Source organism: Amphiprion ocellaris, chromosome 3 (genome assembly GCF_022539595.1).
Source record: "Amphiprion ocellaris isolate individual 3 ecotype Okinawa chromosome 3, ASM2253959v1, whole genome shotgun sequence".
Classification (NCBI taxonomy): domain Eukaryota; kingdom Metazoa; phylum Chordata; class Actinopteri; family Pomacentridae; genus Amphiprion; species Amphiprion ocellaris.
In genome coordinates, this window is record NC_072768.1 from 35,895,503 (window position 1) to 35,913,645 (window position 18,143).

Below are 18,143 nucleotides of genomic sequence, written 5' to 3' on the forward strand. Positions count from 1 at the left end.
TTAAAAGGCTCGTTATCTTTATTTAATTAAAGACATTTTTTTCTTTTCCCCACAGTCGATAAAACTTCTGAACTCAAAACAGTAACCAGTGTCACTTTAATGGTTCTAATGCTGCTTACATGCTATCTCCTGCCCAAATGTATTCTATTTTATTGGTTTTTATTTGATTTAATTGATTTAATTGACCTCCCACACTGTATTGTATGTATCTTGCCTCTTTTGCATATCCTGTTTTATATGTACATTTGATTTTATTATTTATTGTTGTCAATTTAGCTTGTTATCAATGCACCATCCAGGGGCACATATTTATATTTTTGTCATGCCCCCATGTATGATGATAATAAAGATATTCTATTCTATTCTTTAAAAAAAGCACAAAAAAAACCCCACAAAACACCAAAACAACACAATTTACGAGCTAGAAACTGTGAAAACAAAAAGAGGTATTAGATTTTCAGCTTTTTGTCTGTTCCTCACCATATCATTTGTCAATCTAAGCTGAAAATCATGATATTTCTTCAAATGACTTTTAGAAAAATTATCCAAAAGTAAATAATCTGCACAACCACGAAGCCATCAGCTGTGACCAACAGTCATGTGACAAAAATTCAGAGTTTTCAGGTTGAACTGCACCACTTATCAGCCAGAAACTGTAAAAGCAGGAAAGAATCACTGGTATTCCTTGACTGTATTTTGTGTGATTTGTGCATATTAGCTTAAAATCATGCTATCCTGGAGGCCTTGTTTGGAGGGAAAAAAAGGAAATGAAAAAAAATTATAAGCTTGATCCAGATTCTGTACAAAAAAAAAAACAAACAAACAAAAAAAAATTCTGTGTTCGTTTGCACAAATACAAAGCCATGACTGACTCAGCTGCGACCAACAGTTAGGTGACAAAAATTCAGGGTTTTTAGGTTGAAGTGCAGGCAGTGTTTCCACAAAGCAGAGAGGATAATAAAGCCTAATGGATAAATAAAATAAATGCAGCATGGCTCAGAAACAGTGAACAGAGGAGCAAAATGTTGGAAGTTACATTCAGCATGGAGAAACATCTTTCTACTGAGGATGAGCAGAGTAGAGAGGAAAAGTCTGGCGAGTCTGGAAACATGAAAATAGTTAAATATTGATAGAATGTGAAGACAAAATCACCACAAACAGACAAAAAATGACTAAAGGACGACAAAATGACAAAAACAAGAAATCATACAACCAAAAAAATAAGAAATAAAATAATACAAACGTGACAAAATGACAAAGAAAGACACAAAACTGAGATGACAAGAGAGACTGAGAGGAAAATAAAAGCTACTGAATCAATAAAATAAATCAGGGTTTCTGCAGAAATCAGGCAGTCAAATTTAATGCTTTTAAATGCCATTTAAAGCTATACTGTAAAACTTACACAGAAAAATTACACAGTTTTGTTTTTTTGTAAAAGATGATCTTTATATGAAAACTGTCCCTACATTTTACTATTTCTGAAGCTGGAAACACTGCCTGGAACACTTCAGAAAGGCTTTCATTAGATGCGTATGAGTGGTGCTTCACAGCAGTGTTCAGACACCAGAGCACCTCCACCTGCAGCGTTGCATTCGACCCAAAAGATGCCCAAAGACTGCTGGATTTTCCACCGGTAGCGGCGGCTCCGGTGGTCACTACAGCTGCAGTTGTGCTGTTTGTGGTGGTTGAAGTAGATGCTGAAGACGTTACACTGTTGGTTACAGGAAAGTAACTAGCCACACTTAACCGCTGTCTGCCTCTCACAGCCAATTTGTGGCCGTCGGACTGCATGTGAGATTTCATGGCGTTGACACCCACTGTATCAAGCTTAATTATTATTTTTTATAAGCACTGCACAATCCTTCTCCTTCTTGACCACCAACAGGCTGCAGTCATTCTCTGAAATCCACATTTTCTAGCCATTTTTTCTGGAATTTGCATTTCCCAGCTCTCCTCCACCTGGTCCAGTCTGCCGGCCACTTTCCAGGCATCCAGTTTAACGGCAACTGCACCCGACCGGACGGAACAATTATTACAATGGTTCTGCATGTTTACACTGATATACATATCTGTCAAATCACAGTCTATAATTATATATTACTATATTATTATTATTATTATTATTATTATTATTATTATTATTATTATTATTATTATTATTATTATTATTATTATTATATATTATTAAATATTTTTCTTAAAAACTGCAGAAAGAATTTTTAATGCCACTGAGAATCAAATTTAATGATTTTTAATGCCATTTAAGGTCTTAACTTTAGCAAAATCAATTTAATGATTATTAATGCTTTTTAATGCCCTGCAGAAACCCTGTAAATGCAGCATGGCTCAGAAACCGTGAACAGAGGAGCAAGTTGTTGGAAGATACATTCAGCATGGTGAAACATCTTTCTACAGCTGTTTTGCAGAGTTTGTAGAGGTTGTAAAAATGTAAACTGTCATTGATCAATAGTATGTGAAGACCCCGAGCTTTTTTCCAGTGTCGGTAACTCCTGTAGGCACTTGGAAAAATGTTACACATGGTGATTCCCTGTTTTTCATTATTTTGTATAATACATAGAAAAAAAATTAAACCTTTATTTTCAGTTTTTGTATGATTTATATTTGTCTAATGTTATATACTACACAGTAAACATGTTTGAGTTCTCTCTCCTTCTAGTCCTGGTTGTTTGGCTTCCATAAAGGTGTAGGATTTTATATTTACTCCTGTCACATTTTTCACAAAGGCCACACAGTGCTTGGAAAAAACACTCCTCAGATGAAATAGAGGAGTAAATGTTTGTAGTTTTTACAGCTGGTGTGAGGATGTGGAGCTGCAGGTCTTAATTCTGTCTCCAGATGGAAACTTCTACAGATCTTCTACTGTTTAGAGTTCATTATTTTCCACCACTTTTATAATTATCAATCTGATTCCACTCACCGACCAGCGGTATGCTGCCGTGGATCTTCCCGTCCTGCTCCAGCAGCTGCTGCAGCCTCAGCTGTCCGCTCGCCAGCGTCCTCCAGTCCAGACCGAGCGCCTGATGTAGCTCCACCATGACCGAGTACCTGTGCAGGTAGTGCAGGAAGCCGTCGTCCATGTTCACCACATACCTGGAGGTGAAGCCGTATCTGGGCTGGCGTCCCGTCACCACCGGAGTGGAGTGCAGGTCGAACAGGTAGAAGGAATACGTGCAGAAGGTGGAGGGTTCGGTGTCGCCCAGGACCTGCAGGGCGGACGGAGACAGAGCGGCGCTGACGATCTGAAGCTCCAGCAGGTTTTCTCCTCGTTCTAGATGCAGAGTCTCGTTGAACTCGCCTGCCTCGTCTTCACCGGTGACGTCCGGTTTGAAGACGTAGGTTTTGGTGCCGTAGGCGATTTCTCTGAGCTGAGCTGAGGAGCAGCGACAGAAAAAAGCTTCAGGTGATGAATAATTAAAACTATAAAATACCATTCAAGACAGAAAAAGCAATATATGAACAAAACTAATCACATCAATTCAAACATTTTAGAGCATTTGTGACAACTAGCTTAATGTTGGACACTGTATACTGCTGCCGTCTGTTTGAGATTAGTGGTTGATTATCTTCATTTTGTCGTTTTCTCATATTAGTGATTCTTTTTTGCCAACAAAGTTAGTAAAGATGAGTTTTTACCCTCGTCCCGGTTCATGGAATTATTGGGCTGCTTTCTGATCTCCATGGCCTCTTTTATCCACCTCTTGTGCTTGCTGGTCTCTGATGTTATAATTTTGCTCTTATCCCAGTTTATAATATATTTGTTTCTTTTGCAGTGGTCTGTGATGGCTGATTTTTTGTTTTCTTGATCGGCTTTATCTTTTAGTGTTCCAAGGGAACACAAAACAAAAACCTCTCCTTGTCACCCTTCTAGGGCTCTGTAGGAGTGCTGTCAATTAACCTGCATAAATAGGAAGCTACAAAAATATGAGCTAAAGAACAAGAACTACCAGTCAAAAGTTTGGACACATCTTCTCATTCAATGCTTTTTATTTATTTGTATTATTTTCTACATTGTAGATTAATACTGAAGATAACACTTTTTTTCTGTACAACATAATTCCATATGTATTCTTTTACAGTTGTGTCTTCAGTATTAATCTGCAATGCAGAAAATAATTAAATAAAAAACACTGAATGAGAAGGTGTGTCCGAACTTTTGACAGGTCGTGCAATTTTGATTTACTGAGTGAAAATTACAAACAAAAATGTGAATTTATGAGACAAAATATCAAAAGTTTGACTAAACCTGAACTCTAATTCAACATTTTGGCCTAGTAAATGTAAGTTCTGAGTGATTCCTCAGTAGATCTGTTAAAATGAGGATGATACCTTCCAGCTTCCTGATCTTTGCCGCCCTGGTGTCCAGCAGCTGAGCCTGACGTTCCAGCTTCTGTTCGTACTCGACTTTATCACTTTCCTTCTTCCGTACCGCAGCGTCCAGCTCCGCCTTGTCACCATGATGACAGAAAACAGACTTCACTTAGTATGTTTACATTTCAGGTAACGAGCTGAGACTCTTATTACAACAAAATCCAATGAGGAAACTGAGGAACTAAATTCTTGTTCTGTAAGAAACTTCTTTCTGATGAGCTCCTTCTATTTCACAGCATTTTATAACAATCTTATCCACCAACATCCAAATATCTGCAACTATTATATATAGATATATTTTTGATATATTCAGACTAGTCATAATGGTGTTATTGATAATTGCTGTTGTAATCTGAATCCCTGAGAGTCAGTCTCAGCCTTTTAATCCTAAAACAGCTGCTATATGAGAGTGAAGACTGGGATTAGGCCTAAAACACTGCTGCTCTACATGTTCTCCCTCCACCTTGTAGTCTTTGCTGATCTTGTTCTCCACGTTCAGCAAGCTTCTGGTCTTCTCCAGCTCCTGGATGGTTTCAGCGTGAGCGGCTCTCAGCTCTCTGACGGAGCTCTCAGTGCTGTTCGCCTCCTCCTCCACCTCCTTCAGGAAGCCCAGATCTCCGTTCTTCTGGGATTTGCGGGTCTGAGGAGGAGACGTGGTGACGTTATGGAAGAAAACATGAGATAACTCACTGAGGAAACAAAAACAAAGACGTTCCTCTTACTTTAATCAGCATCAGAGCCTCAGTGAGTTCAGCCACATCATAATCTCCCTCCTTTAAAGAAAACAATGATTAACTTCAGAAAGAGTGATGAACAAAAGAAACAGTGATGAACGTTATTGTTTAACATCTTTGATACTGAAACTGTTTTGATATTTATGTCGCTTTAAATTTAGACTAAACGGGTATCTGACAGATTGAAATAACAGCTATAGCTTCTAAATTCACAATATATTAATGTGATCAGTTTTAATGACTGATCTAAAGGTACAAAAGCTAAAGTGAAAAATGTGACACTGTGTAGGAATTATTATTGATTATGTATTAACTCTACGATCGGAGGATTTATTATAAAATCAGTTCATCTCACTCTGTTGTAGAACTTCATCCGGCCGTTCAGCTCCTCCAGCTGCTGCTTCTGTTCCAGAAACTGGATCTGAAGTTTCTTATTTTCTTCTGTCAGCTTCTCATTTGTATCTGAAGAGAGAACCACAGGCTAATCCATGGTGTTACTGTTTCTTATTACTTTTGATAAATATCCTGATTTACGCTCCACTCTGCAGCAGGAACATATACTTCATGTTACTGAAGGTAAATCTCCTAATCATAAAGTACAAGGTGTAAGCAGAACACTTAAACATTTAAACGTACCTCTCTCAGCCTTGATTTTGTCGAGGATTTCGTTTTTGTCGACGAGGTCGGCCTTCAGCGCCGTCTCCAGCTGAGAGATCTGTAACCTCAGCTGCTGCTCCTGAATCTGCCATTTTTGCTGCTGAGATACATCAAAGGCACTGCAGACACACAAAAACACTAAAATAATCATCTGAAATTTGACTTTGGTGACACAAAAACATCAACAATGATGATATAGGGAGTGACAGCTGAGTGCAGACTAAAGCTGCAGTGATTAGTTGAATAGTTGCCAACTATTAAATGAATTACCAATTATTATATTAACTGATTAGTATACAGAAGTAATATTTTAATTCTAGATAGTCTAAAATGTTCACATTAAAGCAGCTACTTTAATTGATCATTTTCTTGTTTCTTTCTTTGTATCACAGTAAATGATAATGCTGTGTTTATTATGAATATTATTCAAATTTACAAAACCTGTGTGCCAGCAGATGTAAACAAATAACCTGTCTTTGGTGGGCTGAGGTTCATGCAGATACTGATTTACTTAAAAAAAATTAAAATCAATCAATCACTTTTTAGTCGAGCTTGTAAGACTAATTTTGCAGACACATAGTGACAACAGAAAGCATGAATTGATCTTAATTCTAGTTGGTTTGTGTTGACATCAGATGTCTCGTAACGTTTTCTGCTTTCAGTTTCTCTCTATCTGATCTCCTCATGTCAGCTTCATTAATCTCATCTTTTCTATCTTTTCATGTCGGATCAGTAATCTAATTTAAGTCAGTTGGTCAGATTAATAGTTAATTTGAACCATGGCCTTCGGTAATTTGACTTGACAAACTGGAAAAAGTACGATGAGTCAGATTTAGAAACTCCAGCTGGTATTTCAGGGTTTTATATCAGAGACTACCAAAAGTAAAAGATGTGGATTTCCAGTTTATTTGCAGAAGCTGCACCTTCTGTCAGTGGAAAAGTCTGAAGAATCTACCTGAGGCCTGTAGTATGAAGCAGGATTTGAGGTTATTGAGGTAACGTCAGGTTTATTACTCTGAGTTTTCTGGACTATGATGGAGGTTCATTTCTTACTGGGTTTAACTCCTAAAACAGAAACCGATTTAAACACTACAGAATTATAGTCTGCATGTTGACCTCGGAATATCTGCAGTAAGAAATTTACTTTTAGTTTAATGTTTATATATGTGGTGTTTACTTGCTCCAAAAACTGAAAGACAAGCAGCTGAAACAATGAAAGTGCTTTACACGCTATAAGAATGAGATTGAATCTGACATTACTGAATTAATCCTCCACATCACTGTGGAAATAATCGTATTTTTATGACTTATTTATTCTTATTCCTATCATTTGTCTTGTCCGTGCAAAGCTTAAAGTTTTGGTATACAATCTTTTGATGCATGATGGTAATTAAACTGAAATCTTTAATCCTGAATAAGAAACCTACATCTAACCAATTCACACACAAATGAGCAGAGATATTGTTAAGTATATTAAAAAAAATACATTCACACAGTCTGTAGTTTTTGTGCAGCATTTCTTCCAACTTTTGCTGCTGTAGTTGTGTTAGTTTTAGTCTTTATTATAGTTTTAAACTCCTCATATTGGTTTAGGATTAGTTTATTCTTTTTGTGATAAATATGCAGCTCTACGTCTGTCCATGTTGGTGAACCTGTCCAACGTGCTCATATTCAGAAACCCTCGATGACGGCTTTGTGTAGTCTGACTGCAGTTGTTTGGTTTAATAAAACCAGGTAACACAAAGATGTGTTGCTCACCTGTTGACCAGTTTGTCATTGTTGTCCTTCAGCAGGTCTCTCTCCTGCTCCAGCTCACCGATTCTCTCCTGCAGCTGCAACAACAACACGAGACAGGAAGGTCAGAACTCAGTCGTCCTGCAGGTATCGACAGGTGAACATTAACCTGCCCACAGACTGAGAACCACCCCTGTAACCACGGTAACTGTACACGACAAACATGGCCGCTTCTGCAGCCCGACGGTGTTGTGAAGACATAAAATGATGATCAAAACTTATACGTTCACCTGCTCCATCCTGAGCCTGGATATACTGGAGCTCTGCAGCTGCTTCTCCAGATCCAGACTCTTGAGCCGCTCGTCTTTCAGATGAGCCGACAGCTCGTCCACCTTCGCCATCGCCGCCTCATGACTGGCCTTCAATGCCTGCTGACTCTGCAAACCACAGACTCACTTTCTCAACACATTTACTCAGCATTTTATTAATATGCATAGATAAATCAATGCATTTTGGCTCAGAGGGTCTTCTATTCTTCATCTCATCAGTAATCAGTGACAATAAACCCTGATGGCTCTGACAGATTGACACTTTGTTTGTTGATACTTCCTCTCGCTTTACATCATGACTTCTTCCCGGCTGTATTTATGTAAAAGGAGCTTCCACTGTTTGTCCAGCAGATCAATATGTGGAGCTCATTAGGCTCAGAGCTGAGAATCAGCACCTCTGTGATCTGGTTTGTAAAAATATCAGCAGACATTTTATGTTCCTGCTGCTCAGGTCTGTCGACGTGAATCCAATAATGTTTGTGTTTATTCATTTAGTAGCTGTAAATAAACAGCTGATGACAGAAGTGAGCTGAATCTGAGACTCCAGTTTCTTAAAAACATAAATAAATCTAGAATTAATGAGATTTGACAGGAGATTTAAAGTGCTGGGATCTGATAAGAGGATCTGATGCTGGATTATTGATCCCCTGAACCCGAGCGGTTAGAGAGAAAACTGAGCCTGATGGGAAAATCAGCACCATAACATGATGTCGACTGGCCTCAGACTGGTTGCTGATTTGTTATCTGGGAGACAACAGGTGAAATTGATTTGCTGGACTCATTGTTTTTCCCTGTGAGTTGATTCCGGCGAGGAGGAAGCGCCTCACCTCCTGCAGTTGCAGGAATCGACCCTCCAGCTCGGCCACGGCGTTGGATCTGTCTTCCAGCTGCTTCTGCAGTTTGATCATCGTCACGTTGCTGCTGACGTGAGACCTGAGAGGAGGAGATGTTTGTTTACAGCTCAGAAAACATGGAGTCTCCTCTGTCTGTTTAATGAAGAGGTCGGACAGAACACAGTCAACGCGGATCACATTCAGGCTGCAGACAAACCGAGACAAACTTGCCGATTCTCCAGTTTCTATGTGCTGATGAATAACGTACAAAAGATAATAAAACTCTCAGCGCCTCCTAATACAGTTGAAGTCCTACACAGACTGCATTATTCATTCAGCTGTAAAACTCCACAGAATCTTCCCAGAAATATTACATATATGTGATATGGATCAACTGATATGTTTTTGGCCAGTAAGAATGGCGATTATAGGCAATCAAGAAATCCTGATAACTGATATTTGGAACCGATATAGACTGAATGAAGTGTTTTTGCTAGCATGTGATAGCAGAGAACCTGTCATTCATAACTACACTTCTACATTAATAAGGGTGACTGGAACTGAATATGTAAAAGAGAAATATGAATGATCTAATTTTGTTACTCTTTTGTGTTGTTTTATGTTGTTCTGTGTCTCGTTTGTTGTTGTCTTTTGTCATTTCTTGGCTAATTTTGTCATTTTATGTTTCATTTCGGTCGTTTTTTTAGTCTTTGGCACATTTTGTCTCTTTGTGGTCACTTTGTGTCTCCTTTTTGTTGTCTTATGTCTAGTTTTTGGCATTTTGTGTGTCGTTAATGCTGTTTTGTGTCTGTTTTTTGTCTTTTCATTGTTTTATGTCTCGTTTGTTGTGTTTTTTTTGTCATTTCGTGGCCAATTTTGTGTTTGTTTATGCGGGATCAACTGATCAGTTTGTCTCCTGCTTTTCTTCTCCATTTTCTTAATCTTCCACTGTTTTATCACTTTGATTGCCCACTGAGGACCAGATCTAAAATCATTATTAATTATTGTTTTTCAGACTGTTTGAGGTTAATCTGTGGCTGCCTTCTAACCTAGCTGCTAGCCGTTAGCATAGCCGTTAGCCACTGTGAGAGAGGCTAATTTCCTGGTTTGTGTTTCTCGTTCAGTTTTTTCTGCTTGAGAGACATTTCTGAGACCACAGATAGAAAGAGGAGGCTGCATCAGACATGAAATAAAGCATTTAATTTAGCAATAATAGGAAGAATTCTGAATTTGTTATAAATGTGGCCAAACAGGAGCAACTTACTTCACTGTTGGACTATGTGTCCAAAACTGCAAAACATCTGGGGGCAATATTTAAAGTTTTTTAAGTTTTTCAGATACAAGCAATACCAACAAAAAACTCTTTTCTAAATCTAAAAGTGTTATAAAATTATAATAATGTTATGATTAAATGCTCTTTATGATTTCAAACTACTGTATAACTGTGTGACTGTGAACTCATATAAAACAACGTACTCAGTAAATTTCCATCATTAACTTTGGCCATGAAAATATAACAAGTTGGTGTTGCAAGCAGCCGGAAGAAACTGGCTGCTCAGAAACTGATAATACCACTGCAAAAGAAACTGTCCTGTAACTCATGGTAATGTAACTCTGACTGTTCTTTTGAGCAAACAGTATTCCACTGAAGAATTTTCTTCACAAAAACCTACTTTCTCATGGACTTCTCTGTGCAAAGAAACAGACTGAAGATGAACCGGACAAACGCTGAACTCTCACATTTCTAGTAGCACTTCCAGAAGAAGAAGTGTTTTCTTCTTCTTTTTTTTTTTAAATTAATCTCAAATTTGCAGTGTTACAGCTGCAAAGGGGATGGTGCAAATGTGTGAAGAATATCAGTAGAAAACAACAATAAACTAAAAATTTACAAAGTACTGATTCTTCCATATGGGGCTAATCATAAAAAAAAAACATTCTGGATGTGGAAAATAACAATAATGCACAGATTGTTCCATAAGTAGAAATACTGGTTTTGCACAGATTCTTACATAGAAAAACAGACACACAATAATTTGCCATATGCACTACTTCCACATTGACAGCATTTCTGGTCACAGAAAGCTTTAATTAAAGGGTCAGTTTGCCCTCATTATAAACCAACATGTTACCTGAGTTTGGAGGTTTGCTGCTGTCGGACCTGCAGGAGTTTCTCTTCGTACTCGGCCTCCTTCTTCCTCAGTTCCTCCCTCAGCAGCTCTGAGATTCCTTCCTGCTCCTCCATTTGGCTCCGCTGGGACTCGATCACGTTTTCTCTGGACGCACAAAATCACAATTCTTCAGTTATTTAACCTCATTGCAAATGGAGCTAGAATTAAATGATTAGCTCTCAGCTATTTAATTAAATGGAAGCTATTTGGATAAATGATCTGACAGAATTTCTGAAGAAACAATGACTAAATTCTGTGATTCCAGCTTCTTAAATATGAATATTTTCTGGTTTCTTTCCTCCTCTGTGACAGTAAACTAAACATCTTTGGGTGGTGGACAAAACTAAACTTTTGTTGTCTTGGCTTTTAGGAAACAACACACTTTCTTTTCATTTTTGTTCAGACAGAACAACATGAAAGACCAGTGAGTGATGCAAAATTAGACATAATATGACAGGAAAGGAAAATGGCCACAAAGACACAGAACAACAATGGAGATTCACAGTAACTTTACAGATGCAAAACAACTTTGAAAACTGGGAAAAAATACCCAAAACCAATAAAAAGGGACGTAAAACAACCACAAAGACGTGATGGAGAAAAGACAGAGACATAAAACATCACCAAGAAATGTGAGATGAAATGCAAAAAAAAGACCAGCAGGATACAAGATCACAGGAAAGAAAAACAAGCAAACAGAGACGCAAAACAGCTACAAAGTGATGCTAATAGATTCACAGCGAACACTAGCAATTGGTTGTCAATTATTTAACTGATAGCCACCTATGTTGATAGCTAATGCAGTTATTTTCTTAAAAAACAAAGAGTAAATTTTGTGATTCCAGCTTTTTTAAATGTGAATATTTCCTGGTTTCATTTCTCCTCTGTGACAATAAATTGAACATCTTTGGATTGTGGACAAAATTAAACACCCAAAAACACCAAAAAGGGGCGTAAAGCAACTACAAAAAGACACAAAAACAGCCACATGTAATGGAGAAAGAACACAGATGCAAAACATCACCAAGAAACAGAAGATGAAATGCAAAACGACAAGAAAGATACAAGACAACAAGGAAAGAAAAGCAAACAAAAAGAGATGCAAAGTGAACCTCATGGATTCACAGGAAACATTATTGGTTGTCAAGTATTTAATTGATCGACACCTATGCTGGTATCTAATGGAGTAATTTTTTAAGAAACAAAGTCTAAATTCTCTGATTCCAGCTTCTTAAATGTGAATGTGTGTTTCCTCCTCTGTGACAGTAAACTAAACATCTTTGAGTTGTGGACAAAAACAAACTTGTCACAGAGCGACAATGAATAAAGGAGATTCACAGTAACTTTAGAGATGCAAAACAACTTAAAAAACTTGGAAATAATACCCAAAACAGCCAAAAAGTGGCATAACACAACGACAAAGAGATGTGAAACAACCACAAGTGTTGGAGAAACAACAGAGGTGCAAAACATCCGCAAGAAATGGAAGATGAAATGCAAAGCGACCAGAAAGATACAAGACGACAGGAAAAAGAAAACAAGCAAAGACAGCTGAAGCTAATGGATTCACAGGAAACACAAGCAACTATTTAACTGATCGACACCTACGCTGATACCTAATGGAGTCATTTTTTAATAAACAAATTCTAGATTCTCTGATTCCAGCTTCTTAAATGTGAATGTTTTCTGTTTTCGTTCTTTCTCAGTGACAATAAACCAGCCACCATCATCCAGCTGTAAAGCACAGCTACTTGGTGACATCGTTCAGGACTCACAGGTTGCGTATTTCAGCCCTCGCCTCCTCCAGCAGACTGTGTCCATACCGAGGCAGCTGACCGGTCAGAGGTCTGCCGCCTCCCTCCAAACTCCTCGTACCTGCAGGAGGCACATTCACAGATGATTTGTTATCACAGCACGACTTTGACCAGTAATGTGGAGACGCTTGCTTAAGAGATTACTGCAGGAAAAAACTAACAAATGAAGGATGAACATGAAGTCCTCAGAGTCAGTGAGGAAGATGTAGGAGACGGGGAAGTAAAAACTAGATTTAGTGGCAGAGAAGCGACTTCAGTAACTCTGGTGGCAGAAGAAGAATGAACACATCTACACTGACAGTAAAAACAGAAATGTTTCAAATCCCAAATCAGAGTTTTAACGACTAAATTTATGTGCATTCTCGCAGTCATAGAAACCAACACGATGGTTAGTTTTAATAAAGAAAACTCATTTTGGATCATGTTTTGTCTTGGGTTCATGTAGACCAGGGGTGTCAAACATGCGGCCTGCGGGCCAAAACTGGTCCTCCAGAGGGTCCAATTCGGCCCCACTTTGTAAAGAGCAAAAATTCCAGAGAAGACATTAACTGCAGATTGCAAATTTGTAAAACTATAAATTTTAAATCATTTCTAGACCATGACGAGTTGTTTTGATCATAAAGTAAAATACTAGATTGTTCATTGTTCTTTTGTTGTTTTGTGTCTCATTTTTGTAACATTTTGCCTTTTTTTGTCGTTGTTTGTCTGACTTTTATCGCTTCTCTCACATTTTTGTCATTTTGTTTCCTTTTTTGTCTTATTTTTGTTGTTTTGTGTTTTGCTTTATTTGTTGTTTTGAGCATCGTTTTGTGTTTTTTATCTCGCTTGTGTTGTTTGTCTCGTTTTTAGCCATTTTGTTTCTCACTTGTCATTTTTGGTCTCGTTTGTGCCATTTGTGTAATTTTTTTGTCTTGTTTTTGTCATATGTACTTTTTTGGCGCTATGTAACTTTTTTGTGAAATTTTTTGTTTTGTTTCGTGTCGTTTGTCTCATTTTTTTCTCATTTTTGTGTCTCTTTTGTAATATTTTGTCCTGTTTTTGTTGTTTTTTGTCTTTTTTCTTTGTTGTTTTGATCATAAAGTAAAATACTGTATCGTTCAGTTCCAGATAGCTGTGACTAAATGTTTTGTTCCTTTGTAGATCCACTGTGATCTGTAGGTTGTAATGTGTAAAGGATAAACTTGAATGTATTTTCCTTAAGAAATTTCAGGTTGTTAATAATGTTTAGTAAAAAGATAATTCCTTAATTGTGAACATTTTTGCACTAAAGCAAAGGAAAATATTTGGAGTTATAGTTATTTATGGGTTATTATGCTCTGATTTTACTGGTCACTGGAGGTCAAATTGGGCTGAACGTGGCTCCTGAACTAAAATGAGTTTGACACCCCTGATCTAGAGAGAGAGAAAAAAGAAACTGTAGGTCATTCCCCCACAAAATTAAGACTTAAATCAATAACCAAGTCACCCAACCTGACACTGATTAATCATTGTGAGTCACTTTTAAAGAAAACTTGTGTGTTTTCAGCCTCACAAATGTAAATATTCTCAGTTTTCTTTGGTATGCACAGTAAACGGAATCTCTCTGGAGATATAAGAAACTAGGATGGTCATTTCTTAAATTTTCTGACATTTTTAAGAAGACTAGCTAATTAATAAACAGTCAAAGTTTGTGCTTTATATTGAAAAAATACTCACTTTTCGGTCGAGCCTGAGAAGGAGACGAAGCGTCGTCTCTTAACCTCTTCAGTCCAGAGTTGACTCGTGACTGGACGTGTCCGTACGGCGTCGGCCTGTGGCTCTGAGAGTTGACGAGCTGCTGCTTGGCCAGTAGGAGGCGCTGCTTCAGTCCTTCGTTCTCGGTTTGTAGCCGCCGAACTTTATCCTGCAGCTCCTCCACCATCTCCTCCATCTCCACGTCTCGAACCCTGGACAGCGGCTGAGCTCCTCCGGCCGCCAGCTGCTCCATCCGGCCTCGATCCTTCACCAGCCTCATCAGCTTGGTGCCCAGTCTGGAGGAGACGCAGGATTAGAGTGAGACTTCCAGATCAACCAGAGTCACAGTGTGAATGTGTGGAGGTTAAAGGGGCATTTTGAACATTATACACATTAAGTTCATCAGCAGTGGTATCTTACACAACTTAGGAAAGCAAACTGCTGGGAGCTCTAATAGTTTAGCTTGGTCTAATTAAAGAAACTATCAATCTGTGAAAGAACCCAAATAGACAAAAATGTGACACAAAACAGACACAAATCAACCATAAAGCAACACAAAGCAACGTTAAAGAGACACAAACCAACAACAAAGATACATAACACAGTCAACAAGAGATGCAGAGGAATAACAAAGAGATACAAACCAAGCACAAGGGGACATAAAACAATCACAAAGAGACAAGAAGCGACACAAAGTAGCAAAAAACAACCAGAAGAGATACACTATGACCCCAAAGAACCACAATATGACCACACACAGACACAAAATGACCACAAATGGACAAAAACTATCACAAAATGACACAAAATGACAACAAAGAGGTGCAAAACATTCAAAAAGTGACACAAAGCAAACAATAACAAAGAGACACAATACAACTAGAAGTGACAACATGACCACTACAAGACACAAAATGACCACAAATAGACAAAAAATAACCAGAGACACAAAACATCTAAAAAGAGACACCAAGCAACTCAGATACAACATGACTACTAAGAGACATACAATGACCACAAGTAGAAAAAAATGACCAGAAAGACACACAAAATGACAACAAAGGGATGCAAAACATCTAAAAAAAAAAAGACATAAATTATTGTTTTATGGCTTTAAAGTATTGTTTTATCGAATTTTTAAAATTTATAATAATAAGGGTGTCAATGAGCATCTGAGTAGCTCAAGTTTGTGTCAAAAACAGGCAAGACAATATATTCAAAAACCTGTGTAAATGAAATATAAGTCTGATAAACACCTTTAGACTTTCTGAAATGTGTATTTCAAATGATGTTGACGAACTCAGAAAATAAAACCTCCTGTGTTTGTTTGTTTCAGGCTCGTGTCACACGTGTTCGTCTCACTTCTTAATCTTGTCGTCCTGTTTGTTAATGTGCTGTTTGAGGAGCATCGTCTCCTCGTTGAGACGCAGGAATCGATCCTCCAGCTCCTCCCTGGACACCCGAGAGATGTCCTGTCTGGCCCGAGCATGCTGGTACACCGACGAGTCTGAAAACAACACGTTAAAGCGTGGACACCTAATGTCACATCAGAATTACAGCTTTGAAGGACTTAAACAAAGAAGATTTAATAAACTTTCTGTAGCTGAGAAGCTGTTTTGATTCAATAATGATATTAACATGTATTTACTTCCGATATTAATCTGTATTTCCATCTGACCAACATGTAAAATCACATTTATATCTGTCAAAACAACACACACGTCTGAAACTAAACTCTACAGAACAAATATTGTTCGTTTTAAGGTAAAGTTTACTAACTTAGGAACAGAAAAGCAGAGAAAAATGAACTTAAAGCATAAAATTTGCTTAATATTGCACAGAGGTGTATTCAGTTTGACACGTGCAGTTTCATAGAAAAACACGCTAACACTGGGTCACATATTTTAACAAACCTTGTACAGCAGCTGTAAGTCTGGACAAGGTGACTGTGATGTCTTTGACCGGCACATCTGCTGCTGTCTCATCCAATATAGAGGACATGTTTCAATCTGAAAAAAAAAAGTAAAACTCTTCAGTTAAGGTTTTAACATCTATTTCACCTGGTACACGGCAGGGGTTGGGTTAATAATGAGTCCTGGGTCAGTACATTAATGTAAACCGTTCTGAACAACCTCACGCCAAACTTCAATTAAAAATCCACTAATATAAACTTTTCTCCGTGTGGGTTAAAAACACGCAAAGCAGAACAGCACTTATCCCATTTCAGTAAAGGCTCGGGTCATTTGATGTATTCGGCATACATGTGACACATCAACAGTGCGTAATTATTTATAGTTATTTATAGTTTTATAGCCTTATATATATATATATATAGCTGTCATCACTTAGTACAAAACCGAGCAACATGACGCAGGCAGCTTCTACAATTTCTAATTTCACTAAACTACAATCTGTTTGGTGTGTTAAAAACGTGCCGAAATGAAAACTGTCTCTTCCCAATTTTTTGGTTTTATTAATTGTATGTCTGAAATCCTGTGTAGTGTTTCTTTCAGCAGGAAGCACGAAAAACTGCCAGAATTTAAACGGAGTCTGGTGTCACTTCCTGTACACTGATTTGTAAACTTATTCGTAATAAGAGAAAATGAAAACATCACATGAGATTCAAGTAAACGTATAAGCGATAGTTAAAGGATTATATGTGGTTGAAAAGCACTAATAGTTGGCTTAGTATATCTCCATCAAATTTCAAACTGAGTTAGCAGCTGTAGTTAGCATCTTGACGCGGCTAACAGCTTAGCTTAGCCTTCTAATGAAGTTATTATGAGACAGCTGTGACACCGGAAGCCCCGCATTTTACCAAACTGTCCTTAAAGTAAATTCTAAGCTTAGTTGTGAATCATTTCTTACCTTTTACGCCAACTTTATTCAGTTCGGAATAACGGTTGCTACTGAAAACATAACCGTTCGTCATGTCGTTATGGTACAACAACGCATGCGCCGTGCCAAGAGATTCGTGGGATTTGTAGTTTTTCTTTGTACTGACCGCTAATTGCCACTTTAGGTGATTCACCTTGCTTGTTTTCTACTCTAAACGCGTTGTACTCTCACTCTAATAAGGCAACGTTATTTATTGCTTTAAAGAGACACAAAACAACCAAAAAGATAAACAAAGTAATCAAACCCAGACACAAAAATATGACAAAGGGACACATCACAGTAGAAAAGCAAATGTAAAACAGCTAAAAAAAAAAGAGAGACACGAAAGAAGCACAAATAGATGAACCAACCACAGAGACTCAAAATGAGGACAACATTTTGACAGAATAACAAAGTGACTAAAATTAGACACAAAACAACTGCATTTGCTGTAAAGAACCACAAAACAATGACAAAGAGAGGAAAACAACACAGAATTACAAAAAATAGACATAAAATCACCAAATAGAGGGGCAGCAAAGACACAAAATTATTTCAGACAAAAATTTTCACAAAATGACACACAACAACCTCCAGAGACAGGAAATAACTAAAAAGAGATGCAAAATACCACAAAGAGACGAAATATGACCACAAACAGACACAAAACAAATCAGACAACAACAACAAAAAAGACACAAAAAGACCAAAAAGAGACATAAAACGACCGAAAAGAGACACAAAACAACTGAAAATAGACAAGTGACCAAAAAGAGACATAAAACAACTGAAAACAGACAAGTGACCAAAAAGAGACTTAAAACAACTATAAAGAGAAACAAAATAATTAAAAGAGACAAGAAATGACCAAAATGAGACACAAGACACAAAA

The 18,143-nt window shown here is 37.6% G+C and overlaps 1 protein-coding gene across 2 annotated transcripts in view; it reads right to left on the reverse strand.

The window, feature by feature from the left end:
- The window catches only part of rpgrip1l (RPGRIP1 like), a 28,193-nt gene extending 10,826 nt beyond the window's left edge, over positions 1 to 17,367 (reverse strand). For both annotated transcript variants that reach the window (XM_055006367.1, XM_023271142.3), the window contains exons 1-15: positions 17,243 to 17,367; positions 16,288 to 16,383; positions 15,737 to 15,881; positions 14,357 to 14,670; positions 12,623 to 12,722; positions 10,809 to 10,952; positions 8,674 to 8,779; positions 7,808 to 7,954; positions 7,542 to 7,615; positions 5,763 to 5,902; positions 5,482 to 5,588; positions 5,115 to 5,165; positions 4,856 to 5,032; positions 4,351 to 4,468; positions 2,942 to 3,394 (exon numbers count right to left, since the gene is read on the reverse strand). In XM_055006367.1, coding sequence (XP_054862342.1) covers positions 2,942 to 3,394; positions 4,351 to 4,468; positions 4,856 to 5,032; positions 5,115 to 5,165; positions 5,482 to 5,588; positions 5,763 to 5,902; positions 7,542 to 7,615; positions 7,808 to 7,954; positions 8,674 to 8,779; positions 10,809 to 10,952; positions 12,623 to 12,722; positions 14,357 to 14,670; positions 15,737 to 15,881; positions 16,288 to 16,375 — 2,164 coding nt within the window. In that variant the 5' untranslated portion in view covers positions 16,376 to 16,383; positions 17,243 to 17,367. The remainder of the gene's footprint in view (positions 1 to 2,941; positions 3,395 to 4,350; positions 4,469 to 4,855; positions 5,033 to 5,114; positions 5,166 to 5,481; positions 5,589 to 5,762; positions 5,903 to 7,541; positions 7,616 to 7,807; positions 7,955 to 8,673; positions 8,780 to 10,808; positions 10,953 to 12,622; positions 12,723 to 14,356; positions 14,671 to 15,736; positions 15,882 to 16,287; positions 16,384 to 17,242) is intronic.
- Between the last annotated feature and the right edge of the window lie 776 nt (positions 17,368 to 18,143).